Here is a 13,531-nt window from a genome sequence, read left to right as displayed (position 1 = left end):
TTGGGGTTCGATGACTTACTCAAGGGCACCTAAGTCGTGGTATTGAAGGTGGAGAGAGAACTGTTCATGCACTACCCCCCACCACAATTCCGTCCGGCCCGAGACTAGAACCCACAACCCTTCGAATGGGAGTCCAACCCTCTAACCATTAGGCCACGAACTTCCCCTGTATTCAGTGTCACAGGGTTCTACAGAATTCATTTTAATTTGGTGCTCAAGAAACATTTCTGATTATCATCAATATTGACAACAGTTGTGGTGCATATTTTTACTTTTTTTTCACAATTCTTTGAACAGAGTTCAAAAGAACAGCATTATCTGAAAAGAAAGTCTTTTAGCATAAATTTCTTTGTCTATGATCAATTTAATGAATCCTTGCTGAAACACACACATATAAATATACAAACCCTTAATCACCCAAGACTTTTGAACAAGAGTGAAAATGTGTTTGTCTGTCCCTCAGTGAACCCTAGCCCCCATGAAAGGCAAAAGGGAAAGGTCGCCCACCTAAAGCAGTGGAGAAATCCTCGCCCAAAAGAGGACGAGGAACCTGAGAGCCCCCTTGAAGACGAGGAGGAGGAAAGAGGTGGAGAAGAAAGAGTCTCCTCCATCCAAAAAGACAAAGGATGACGCCCCTGAAGACGAGGAAGAAGACGAGGAAGAGGACGGCTCAGAAGAGGAGGCTCCATCTGGGGAAGACTAGCCATGTTATTCACAGTCATCCCTTTCTTCTTCTACACCCCTACACTCTTTCCTTTTGCTTTTTTTGGGGTGGGGAGGGGTGGGGGTGGGTTGTTTGCATTTCAGATTTGTCTGATGTGGCCTGGCTCAACGGTTTGAACTTTCTCTTTTTTTGTGTGTTTTTTGTTTGTTCACCTATAATTTTCATATCGCAAAAGGATGATTTCCCCTGAACTTGTTAGCCATATTCATCTATATATAATTGAGTGTCCGAATCTGTTTATTTATGGGTATATAATCTCGAGGGAAGCCCATCGTTCCAACCAGTAGCTTCGCCGCGTGCCCAGGGTAATCAACAAAAAAAAGCTTTTGCGCTCATTCTTTTCAGTAACATGTATAAAGCCTAACATCCACTCTGCACTGTTGCGACCGATGATCTTCATTCACGAAATTAATGCTGTGTAAAATGCTCGTAAAACATTCTGTGTAATTTCACCGCGACTAAGGCCTCACTCAGTGCAGCGCTGAAAAAAAAAAATTTTGCAATTGTCACAAGACTGTTATCAATGCACTGGCGTTGCACGAATATGTGTCTTAAAAAATAGTTGCGTTGTTTTGCAAGCAACAACGTGTTTTGCTAAAATTAAACATACATGAAACAACAATATGTACCGGACGAACACGTTTTGCGAAGTTTCTGGCTACGGTTTGTTCCTGAAATGATATCCCGATGCGTTTGTTTGTCGCAATCCGTATAGTTCATTTACACGCGTTTATTTTGGGTCGTGCTTATCTCCTAAGAATTTGGGTTTTTGTATTTATTCAACATGCGGCTTTCAGCTCTTTTACCTGAAGATGGGACAAACTGACAACTAATGCTCATGTTGTAGAATTTCCTTTCGTCGTGGTACACAAGCTATCCAGGGTTTGTGGTTTTACCTTTTAAATAAACGATTGTCTCCATATGTTGTAGTTTGAACCATAATGCAGTTAGTGTTTTAATAGAATACTCTGGGTTAAAAATGGGCCGAATTCAGGTTTATGAAATCTAAAGAATTACCTTAGAAGATTACCTTGATCTCTGTAATATGCATTTGTTTTAGTTTTTTCTCATCCACCAGATCATCTCGTGTAAAAGGCTGGCAGTACGAATGCTATCATCTCTATTCGCAGTGTGAGTGTGCTGAGATCAGGCCTTAAAATGGTTAATTGCATGGGAAGTAGGAATCTGAAGTCTCGCGTACTCTTTCTGCCTTACAAAGCCTGTTTATTTCATTTTTTTGATATTGTACCGCAAAGCTAAAGTTCAAAAACCGCTAGTATCTTTGACTCGTGCCCGTTTTTGTCCAGAGATTGTTTTGCCGAATGTTGAGGGATCTCTTCAGTTGAGCAAATAACATTTTAAAGAGTCAAACATTGTTATTCTTCAGCCCTGGATCAGATGCGTTTGTAATCTCATAACGGAGAGGCATTGTGAGGATGGAGAATAATTGTACTATTCATACCTTATGTGTGTTTGCTCATTAAATATCTATTTCTGTTGCTGCTTGTTTTTAATTTGAGACACATATGACGTATATACCATGATGCTTTTCTGTCTACAGCGCATACATGGCATTCTGACTAGGTTCGATCCTTTCTGCCAGGCATCTCTGAATATTTCCACTCGTGCTGTCTATAAATTGGTTTTTAACCTAGCTGTCCAAAATGTATGGAATGTTTTGTTTTTTGTGCTTGATTAAATTTACTTTCTTTTTTTTCCTCCTCAGATTTTTTTTTGTATTGTTTTTTTTTTTTTTTTTTTTTTTTTTTTTAAGAAAAGAAATAAAATGTATCTTCATTTTAATGAGAAACTGTCTTACCCATGTCTTCTTGCGGATGACACCTTCCTTTGAGGTTATATATTTAATGTATGATACTATCATAGATTAGTGTGCATGTAATTTGTTTTTATTCATCAAAATCTAATGTTTTAACATCCTTTAGCGCAAAGTCAAATTGTCTTAAAGAGATGAGAACATTCAGAAGTAGTGTAAGTTTGAATGCTTCCTCAGTGAGTTTTGATTTGTCTGTGCCAGCTCTGTTAATTGGAGAATAATCTTAAGGAATAATTATTCAAATAATTAAAATGCATTCACTCTCAGGCCATCCAAGATCTAAATGAGTTTGTTTCTTTGTCAGAACAGACACACTTATTTACTACATTATATTACATCACTTGCTCACCAGTGTATCCTCTGTGGTGAATGGGTGCCGTCAGAATAAGAGTACAAACAATCCAGGAGAAACGGTTCATAGTTTTTGATGGAATACAAACATGCAGCTTTTCATTTCACCAGATGTTAACTGATGGACTGGAGTGGTGTGGATTATTATGATGTTTTTATCAGCTGTTTGGACTCTCATTCTGACGGCACCCATTCACTGCAGAAGATCCATTTGTGAACAAGTGAAGGAATGCCAAATTTCTCCAAATCTGTTACCATGAACAAACAAACACATATATTTATAATCATATCTATTTTTCAGCAATTTTCTTAGTGGAACTTCATTATTTGTTCATCTCACTTCTAAAGAAAGAGAAAGTTGAATCCGTTTTGACAGTGAGATATCAAGAATGCTGACAGAACTGCATTCCTTTACAAGCATAATACATTGTTGTCTGAATCATCTGAGATAATTGGGATATTTGAGACACCTCCCTATATTCTGTGTTGCTAGTATAATTCTTTATAATATGTCAACATGAATTGAATTAAGATTTAGAGTTTAAATATAGCAGGCTTATGTTTCAGTTACTTATAAAACCAACGTGATTTCCTTAGAGTTTAAGTTAGTCTGTCATTCTATCGTTGTTAACGTAAACATTATGTCGTCAGTAGTTGCGATACTAAATTCCAACACATGGTGGCAGTGTTCCAACTCCTTCAACCACCGTTGTGCTAGTCAGAGACTATTCAAAGACGTTAACGATATATATTGCATTAGTAAAATGTACACTATTGTCCTTGCTACAAAAAGACTTCATTTAACAATAATTATCATCACATTGTAATTTCCTCAAATAAAATGTGCTGACTGTCTTTAGAATAAAACTAAATGACATTAAGTTTCTAAAAAAAAAAAAAAAAGGAAGTTGAAGTGTGGCAAAACACTAAAAAAGAAGAGGCTGGTTGTGTTAAACTTATAGTGTGAAAAATGTCAAGTTACAAAAGAAACAAACAAGACTTTTAAACGTAGTGTGCAAAATTATGTTTGTGTGTGTGTGTCCAAAAAGCATTTCTTAATAGGCCTACGTGTTTCCTGTTTTTCAAATAATATTTAAACTATTTAAAAGCAAATTAATAATGAATAAAAGCATCATTACAATGCATAAATATAAATGTGTGACCCTGTAAATGTGAAAAAACTCCTCCAACCTGTATACACAACCGATAAAACAGAAAACTTTCACAAAAGAAAAATGTCAAAAAAAACCCTCCACTTTTTTCCATGTGTAGGTGAGTAGTTCAGATCACATATTAAACACTGACATCATCATCCTGCCATACTGAACTCCATCTAATGCATCTTGTACAGTAAATATAAGTGCAGTTTTCTGACTTCATATTCATTAGTCAGATTACATTCAGACAGAAGTCTTTCCCCTTACAAACTCTCAGACTAAAGCTTCACATGCCAAATAATCCATTAAGGAAATCATCATACATGAAAGCAGACACACATGTTGTGCTTGACTTAAATGGCTTTAATTCATGACCTTCTAAGCAGAGCCTCTGTGATGTGGCTTTCTATACGTGTGTGTTCTCAGCTCATCCCGCCCACTTCCTGCAGCGCTCCTGGAACGGCTCTTCAAACTTCTACTGATGTCACTGCACTTTCTACACATTCACACGGGAATCAATAAAACCACAGCAGACGGCACTCCAAATCACACTTTCAGATGGATATCAAACGTACGTATTGTTTTTGTAACAGTTTGATGATGTGTTGCTGATGTTGCAGCAGTAGACATTAAATCATAAAACAGAGCACTGTCTTTGTTTTTTTGGCATTTATTCGTTTTAATTTATTACCTTTAAATGTCATGAATAATTGAGTAAACATTGGGTGATTAGTTGTATTTCTTTACAGACAAATAAAAATGATCAATTAAATGCTTGTTAATTTTATCCTAAAACAGGTGTATTCATGCATACAGAATGTCAATTTAAGAAACCAAAAAATTCCCGGAGCTGAAATTCCCTGTCAGAGGCAGCGTCAGGTAAAATGTGACGCGCTTCAGCGCTTGTTCCTGTCTAAAACCTTTTCTTAACTCAGTTATGTTTCAACCTTTTACTCTTAGCTGAGGCAGGAGTCCAGTGTATGTGGCTGACAGGTAAATAAAAGAGTCACTCCTGTTTGTACATGTTGCACTTAAAGATATGTATCCTTCCGTCTCAATAATCTGTCAAATCATTGTGACAGGATGCTGTAACTGTCAATGAGCTTGCTATATTCAGAAAAACAGGTTCAGAACATAAGGGACCTCACAGTATTTATATACAACATCTAGTCATATTTTAAAATGTGAATGTTTTAAAATGTACACTAACTTAAAATTTGTTATTTAAGCTGCATTCATTTGAGAAATTAAAAAAAAAAAACTATAATTGGTGTGGTGAGTGATAGTTTGAGAATTAAATTTGGTCGCTGGTGTCCCCTTCATATTGGTGTTGTGGTGATAAAGCTGAATTTTCAGCATCAGTCCTCAGTGGCAGGTGATACTTCAGAAATCATTCTAATGCTGATTTTCTGCTGCTAAAAAAATAAATTAATTTTTTTTTTATTATTATAATCATTGCGGCTTAATATATATATATATATATATATATATATATATATATATATATATATATATATATATATATATATATATATTTTTTTTTTTTTTTTATTGGTACATACATTCTTTGATATACTGAAAGTTAAAGAAAAACTGTATTTTATATATATATATATATATATATATATATATATATATATATATATATATATAAAATTAAGACATATTTTTATCTTTACTATCATTATTGGTTAGTTTAATGCATCACTTAATAATGAATCAATTAATAACACCAACAGTATACAATATACAAATCAGGAAAAATCCAATATATATATATATATATATAGAGAGAGAGAGAGAGAGAGAGAGAGAAAGACAGAGAGAGAGAGAGAGAGAGAGAGAGAGAGAGAGAGCATACAATGAAATTTAATCAACTACATTTAAAAAAAGGTAATAATAAAAGCAGATTCATGCCCAAACAAATTGCCTATGCTGTAGAAATGATTGATACATTTGTTGTTTATTGTTGCCATGCATTCAAAATTTTTCATAACAATCAAGGCTGTGTTATGTCCACAATCATAAAACTGCTCTAATAGATGTAGTGCCTTTAAGTTCAAAGATCAGCTGCTGCGTGCTAAGAAACGTATCAATATTTTATCGTCCTGAACAAACACACTGTTGACTAAAGGGGTGTTTTATTCTGCCACACATCCTGGTGTCAACGGTCGTAATCACACGGCTGATTTTCTAATCTTTGTCAGCATGGGAAGTTGACTGGCATACGTGAATACAAATGCTAATGAAATTCTTGAGAAAAACAGCAAATGGGCAATTTTGAAAAGAACACGATTCATATATTCAGTGTATTCTGTATCCATTTGGTAGCTTTGTGGCAGGAAGAGCACGCAACAGAAGACATAATATTGGACATGTGCATTAATAAATGGTCAAACAGCTTCTTTCATCACTGCAGAGTTTGAAGAGGTGAAAGAGAGGAGAATCTGGACATGCATGGCAGGATCTCACAGTTGTTCTTGATTAATGCATTGACATGTGGCCTGGAGGTATGCTTGGCTGCTGGGACCATCTACATCCCACCTATGCTGCTGGAGGCAGGGGTGGAAGAACGATTCATGACTATGGTATTGGGTGAGTCACTCCAAAAGAGATCACTGTCAAAGTTGTTTCAATAGTGTAGCCTACTAATTACATATCTGGACTGACGAACAAACATTTTAAAGGTGTTGGAACTTCAGATGAGATTATCATGAGCTTCAAGGCTTTCAGTGGTTTTGAAATTTAAAAGAATGTAGGCTAGTAGCCTACAAATATGAGTATGATAATGCTTCTGCATATCAGAAATATGTAAAACATGAGTTGTCAAACTCAAGTTAACAAGTTTGTTAAATGTCCTATATTGTATTTAAGTTATATGATGTTTCTGACAAGACACCAGAAGGTGTGTCGTCCTGTCTTTTTGCCGCTCCTTGAACGCTGACGTAAAAACAAACATAAAGCGATACGTGCGCAGTTCGATTCACGAACACATGACACATGAAAAGAATCGTTCAAATGTATGCACAAGTTGATTTGAACCAGCAATGGTGAATCATTTGACCAATCGTTTACCGAATGAACTAAAATTAACCAAATCTGCCAGACTGCTTACTGAAACAAATGACTCACTTTTATTTCAGACGCATTTTAACATGGGAACTGTTCATTCCGCCAACATTGCGTAACTTAAAGCTGCGGTAGGGAACTTTTGATGCTCTAGCGGTTAATAAACAGAACTGCTTGTGTCTTGCGGAAAAACATCGTAGCCGGAACTACTTCTCTCTGTTTATGTCTATGAAGAATCACAAAGGTACTGGATTACTCCGCCGCGTTACCCCCGAAGCAATCTAAAATAGTCTGAATATAAACACTTATTATAGGTGCACCCTAGTGATTCAGGACAAGCCAAAAACACGGTTTGGAAAATGGATTCATGGTGTACTCGCTTATTATATACATTTTTCTACATTTTGAACAGAAACAAAGTTACGGACAGCAGCTCTGATTGGTTGTTTCTTAACGGGAGCAATGTATTTTCTGCAAATGGCAATAGGAGCACTGGGAGGAGCCAGAGGAGCTTGATTTTTTCACAGATTATCTGTCTCATATTCTACTGTCAGGACATAATGACAGGTTTAACAAATATGTAAAAAATATATTTTTACAAAAGTTACCTACTGCAGCTTTAAGTTAAGTTTACATGTAAATGCTTACATCTGACTCAATTACTGAGCCACGTCAGTGCTTCGTCACCTCTACCTCTGGGGCTTTTGAAACTTTTTAATGCTAAGGGCACTTAAATATGTATCTCCTTGTGAGGGACTACTTTACTGAAATGTAAAAGCAACTGTATTCTAATTATAATAGTATTTTAAAAAATGTTTAAAAAATTGGTTGTTAATTAAATTCATTATAAAGTATGCATTAAACACATTTAAATGTAATTAAATTAAATCCAAACAGTGCATTCAGGTTATAAATGTTTTGTTCCCTAGGAATTGAACCCACAACCTTGCGCTGCTAACTCAGTGCTCTACCACTTTAGCCACAGGAACACGTTTTAATTCAAATATAAAAATTATCAATTAAAATACTAATTAAATAAATTAATTTGTCATTGTACTGTGTTGTATAACATTTCTACAGAAGAAAATAGTATCATATATATGCATTTAGCAGACACGTCCAGACTGCATTTACATTTGATGTTTTTATTTCAGCTGTGGGCCCAGTCCTGGGGCTGATAGCGGTCCCTCTAATTGGTTCGGCGAGTGATAGTTGGAGAAGTAAATATGGTCGCCGGCGCCCCTTCATATGGGTTTTGTGCATGGGCGTCCTGCTCGGACTCTTGATCATCCCTCAGACGTCCACCCTCTTCACCCTGCTCACAAAACGACAGCAGCATTGGCTGAAGGTCCCACTGCTGGTCCTTGCCATTTGTCTGGTGGAATTCTGTGGTCAGGCTTGCTTCACCCCTTTAGAGGCCTTGGTCTCTGACCTCTTTCCTGGAGAGGAAGAGAGTCGCAAGGCTTTTTCCGTCTACTCCCTCATGCTCAGTCTGGGCGGATGCATTGGCTACCTGCTGCCCGCGGTTGACTGGACAACTTCGGACACTGTGGTCTACTTGGGTGGACAAGAAGCCTTCATCTACATTGTTCTGACCTTCATTTTTCTCTCCTGTTTGATGGGTACAACCTTCATCTCTGAGGAGAAGACAGTACGAGAAAGGCTGGGGGAAGCTGAGGTGTCCAGAAAGCCTGAAAAACTAAAGACTTACTGCTGCCCTTGTGTGGCATTCCCTAGATTTCTGCTTTTCCGAAGGACGTACTCTAGTCTCGTTTCTGTGGTTCCCCGACTCTACTCGCTGTGCAGTCGCATGCCAAAAGTCATTGCAAGGCTGTTTGTCGCGGAGCTGTGCAGTTGGATGGCACTTATGTCCTTTATGCTTTTCTACACTGACTTTGTTGGAGAAGGATTGTATAATGGGGTGCCCAGTGAAGAGCCAGGCTCCTCAGGAAGGATCCGCTATGATGAAGGTGACGTATTATCTGGAATATAAAGAAAAAAGTCATTCCTAAAAGTATTTGAAACAAGAGAAATGTACTTGAGAAGCAACACATGATTGATGCATATGATTTTAAAACTAGTTTTCAGGAAATTTTTATTTTTAGAAAAAAGGCATATTGGCTGTAACTGGGACCCATTATGTACCCTTTAGGGGTAACACTTTTGTACTTTTTTTTCTTTAGAGAGAGTGTAGAGTAATAGAAATGTCGTCTGGATGCACTTGCAGGTTTTTTTCTTCACTTGTTTTACATTTAACCAACACAAAAGTCTGTAAAAAAAAAAAAAAAAAAAAAAACGAGATTATTATTATTATTATTATTATTAATAAGAAAAATTGTGTTCATATTCAAGATGAGACTAGACTCTAAATCATTTTCAGTTGGTGTTAGCAAGTTGCTAAGCTAACAGCACTCTTGCAAGAATAAATATACTCACATACCACATGAAAAAAAAAACTTTTTTTAATGAAAAGTTTACTTGTAATGCATCACTCCCAACACTGATTACAATTTTTATAATGTTACTAAAATAATTTCTTCTTAAATAAATTATGTTTGCTTAAACTTGCTATCCATTACAGAATCCTGAAAAGATCCCATAAAACATACTAAGCAGCAACTGTTTTCAGCATTGATAATAATAAGAAACTTTTTTGAGAAGCATATTAAAATGATTTATGAAGGATTATGTGACAATGAAGTAATGGCTTGTATATGTATGGAATCTAAGTGTTTTAATGTCATTTTTATGTCACTGCAGGTGTTCGAATGGCCAGTCTGGGTCTTTTCCTACAATGTGTGACCTCTGTGATCTTCTCATTGCTAATGGAGCGTATGGTGTTGTGTATCGGTGCCAGGAAGCTGTATCTGAGCAGCGTGGTTCTGCTGGCTGTGAGTACAGCAATTATGACCATATCCCACAACATTATACTAGTCACCATCATGGCTGCTGCTACAGGATACACCTTCTGCACCCTGCAAATTCTGCCATACACACTCACATGTTTATACCACTCAAATGCACAGGTAAGAGCTTCAAACAAAGCTTATGCATTTGCATATCTGTATTTATCCTAAACAGTTGCATGTCTTAATTTCCAGGTCTTTTTCTCCACCGAAAGGAGCAATTCTCCTCTCAGGGAGGAAGATCTAATGCTAATCAGATCAGAGATGCCATCCTCGACTAAGCAGAAAAGAGCTAATGGGTGCGTCAATGGGTATCCAGGTACGATACCCTTCCATAGCAATATAAAAAACTCACAACCACATGATCTGCATGTGTCTTTCACCATGGACACACAACCCTCAGCCCAAAGAGGCATGGGCACAGACATCGCCATTTTAGACAGTGCCTACCTGCTGTCTCAGGTGGTCCCGTCCCTCTTCATGGGCTCCATCGTCCAACTCTTCCACAGTGTGACCGCATACATGGCCTGTGCATCTTTGTTGAGTCTGGTGGCTGTGTATTTCTCCAGTAAGATTGTCTTTGAGAAGGCGGATATTGATGCAAGATGACAGAGATGTTCCCAAAAGAGACTCTGGATAGTTACAAAAAACTATAAAGGGCAGCTGGTTCTGTTTAGTAGTTTTGGAAAAGGCATTTAATTGCACATTACCATCGCTCTATGTAATTTAAGTAATTTATTGAAAAAAAAAAAAAAAAACCTTAAGCTATATGATTTTCAACAAACAATATATGGTCATGCATATATATAAAAAGTCTTATTTGAGCATTGATTTATTTGATGGAACTATTGTTATCTAACCTGTGTCTGTCTGTGTTCCCTTGCTTTTTACCAATATATGGTTTAGTTCCTGTTCTTTTCTGTTTCCCCTTCAGGTTCCTGTTTGCCCATTTTTGGTTCTGCTCATTACTTTGTTAAGTTCATTAACAGTACATACCAGCATCTGTTTTACCCTTATTACTGGTCTTATTAAGTCTCTCTCTTTTTTCTCTTTTTGTTTGTCGGTTAATGTAGATGTTAGGCTGTGTGTAAGCTCTTAGTCGTTGGAGGAGGATAACCAATTAAAGGTCTTTATATTATTGGAATAACCTTTGTCTGCCTGCTTCATCATCCTAACAGCAGAGTACGACGATATCATATTTGCAATATTACACAAATGTATGCCTTTAAAGCAGAGAAATAACATACTTGGGCGTATTGAAGTGCAGGAAAGTAAATATGCTAAATGTTTGCTTTAAAGCAAGGACGAGTGATTGTTTCAAGTTTTAAATCTTGTGACACCCTGTACAACCTGTTAAAAAAAAAAGTGCTGTTTACATGTTTGGTTCAGAGATCGTTGACTATCTGAAGAGAGAAAGGAACAAGTCTGAAGTTTTGCGGGCTATTTTATTTGTTTTCTTTGTTAGTGCTTAAAGAGCAACAAAAAGACTAGATTGGATGTCTTAATGGCTTATTTTATTTGATACATCTTTGAGATTGCAGACAAATAAATGTATTCATTGATGTAAGATATAATGTTGCTATCTTAAAAGGCATTTGCAAGTAAATTTGTTAAATTAAATTAACTAAATAAAATCTAAAACTTAGAATGAACTTTATAATTGAGGTCTGGCTATGTTAGGAATGGCATAATACACTTTTAATCATAGCCGGTTAGTTCTTGACTTGGGACGGGTGGCACTGGTCAGTTCTTTATTAACCACTGCCATCTAGTGTATCTGTAGCATCTGTTTTTTTTTTTTTCATAGTCAAAGCAGACCAATTTACCAACCATTGCTCCATTCACTTGGTTCTTATTTTCCTTTTTTCTTTCCATTCAGTTCTCTCTGTGTATGCGTGCATATACGTACAGTGTTGGAGAGACTTTAAGACTGTTAGGTTCTGATCAGGTTATGGATGAATAAACCCCCCTGGGTGCCGGTCAGAGCACCAATAATGAGGAGACAGGTGATTAGCTTTCAATGGTGTATTCGTAGAGAACAGGAAGGTCCACAGATGTACAAAGGTGAAAATAGTCTGCAAAAATAAATACAATAGAAATGAATAAACTAAAGATATATATATTTATATAAACAATATAACATTTACTGTTACATAATGAAACCAAAGCATTCATATTTATTCACAATGGCATTTCTCTCCTGAACAGTTAAATGAAAGGAGACCAGAAACTTCACAGAAAACTTGAAGTCATGAGTGATCGTTTGTCCCTATGAACATAAAGCTTCCATATATAGCTAGATAAAATCATGGCGCATATGAGTAACATTTACATAAACAGAATGCTAAACACTCATTTGGTCTTGTAGCAGATTAATAGAACAATATCAAGTTGTAAGACATCATAACACTGATTGACATCTTTATAAAGAGTAAATAATCAAACATTAAATAATATTCCCGATCGTAACACTAAAGAACGATCGTTATCGGACATGTCTAGGCATGTTTATATGGAACAAATGCATATAACACTGTGCTAACACAAATATAAATAGAACAGGCTTACTTTGTGGTCAGTGACTAAAACCTTAATATTAGGCAGTGGTGGAAAGTAGCTTTACTTCGTTACTGTACCTTACTTAAGTACATTATTCAAGTATCTGTACTTTACTGGAGTAGTTTTATTTTGAGTAACTTTTACTTTTACTTCACTACATTCCAAAGCATAAGATCATACTTTTAACTTCACTACATTTCATAAAACATATTGTTACTCCCTATAATATATCACGTGCTCCGACACGCAGAAGCGGTGTCTGATTCATCATGAACGAACTGAGTCTTTTCAAAATAAACTTTTAAATCGGATCGCGAATCGCACCAAACGATTCGTTTACGAATTAGAATGATCCGATTGCAGCAGTTCTGGAGTCGACCACTCACTGATTCAAATGAACCGTTTAGTGCGAGTCTACAGAAGTAAGAACCGGGAGATCTTGTGAGCGCCTGCGTCTGATGTTGCTAAAAGCAAGTTATTAATGTAGAAATTTAGGATTAATTATTGTAACTGAAGATCATATTTTTTATTATTTATTTTATATATTTTATTTTGATAATTTAGAATTATTACTGAAATACAACCTTTTTTTGTTTCAAACAGTTCATTGAACAATAATAAATGAAGTAGCTACCTGAAGCTGACAATAAAGTAAATGTATAATAATTAGCACAGATGATTAATTTAGTGCTGTAAACGCGCGTGAGGGGCGGAAACGCGCCGCGGAGCGTCAGACACGCGTGAGGACCAAACACAGCAGAATGGTAGGAAACTTCACTCCTCTTATTATTTCTCTTTTACTATAGTGATTTATTTTTAGATACGTGATCTGAGTTTTTTATAGAGTTGTAGAGTTAGAGTTATTAGAGAAATAGAGTAATTTTTTACATTCTTTGGTCGAAGTTTTCAGATCGGCAATTCGGAGCCTGTT

At 36.3% G+C, this 13,531-nt stretch overlaps 1 protein-coding gene across 2 annotated transcripts; it reads left to right on the top strand.

Moving 5' to 3' along the window:
- Positions 1-4,424: 4,424 nt before the first annotated feature.
- On the top strand, positions 4,425-11,147 carry LOC113055547 (solute carrier family 45 member 3-like). Of its 2 annotated transcripts, XM_026221938.1 has the most exons (6): positions 4,425-4,637; positions 4,865-4,945; positions 6,486-6,661; positions 8,290-9,105; positions 9,896-10,161; positions 10,237-10,650. In XM_026221938.1, exons 3-6 carry the CDS (start codon positions 6,520-6,522, stop codon positions 10,648-10,650), a joined length of 1,638 nt encoding a protein of 545 aa, XP_026077723.1. In that variant the 5' UTR covers positions 4,425-4,637; positions 4,865-4,945; positions 6,486-6,519. The 2 variants fall into 2 exon arrangements, with proteins under 2 accessions (XP_026077723.1, XP_026077725.1); XM_026221940.1 differs by lacking the exons at positions 4,425-4,637; positions 4,865-4,945 and having other exon boundaries at positions 6,520-6,661; positions 10,237-11,147.
- Positions 11,148-13,531: the final 2,384 nt, after the last annotated feature.

This window comes from Carassius auratus, chromosome 36, assembly GCF_003368295.1.
Source record: "Carassius auratus strain Wakin chromosome 36, ASM336829v1, whole genome shotgun sequence".
Lineage (NCBI taxonomy): Eukaryota > Metazoa > Chordata > Actinopteri > Cypriniformes > Cyprinidae > Carassius > Carassius auratus.
The sequence above is the reverse complement of the archived record's forward strand: the minus strand, read 5'-3'. Positions and strand labels throughout refer to the sequence as shown.

Excerpts from the sequence above, each read along its gene's own strand:
- LOC113055547 (XM_026221940.1), top strand. The coding sequence starts at position 6,520 with ATGCATGGCAGGATCTCACAGTTGTTCTTGATTAATGCATTGACATGT. Across the intron at positions 6,662-8,289 it reads ATTCATGACTATGGTATTGG|CTGTGGGCCCAGTCCTGGGG; the intron begins GTGAGTCACTCC and ends TTTTTATTTCAG. Across the intron at positions 9,106-9,895 it reads AAGGATCCGCTATGATGAAG|GTGTTCGAATGGCCAGTCTG; the intron begins GTGACGTATTAT and ends ATGTCACTGCAG.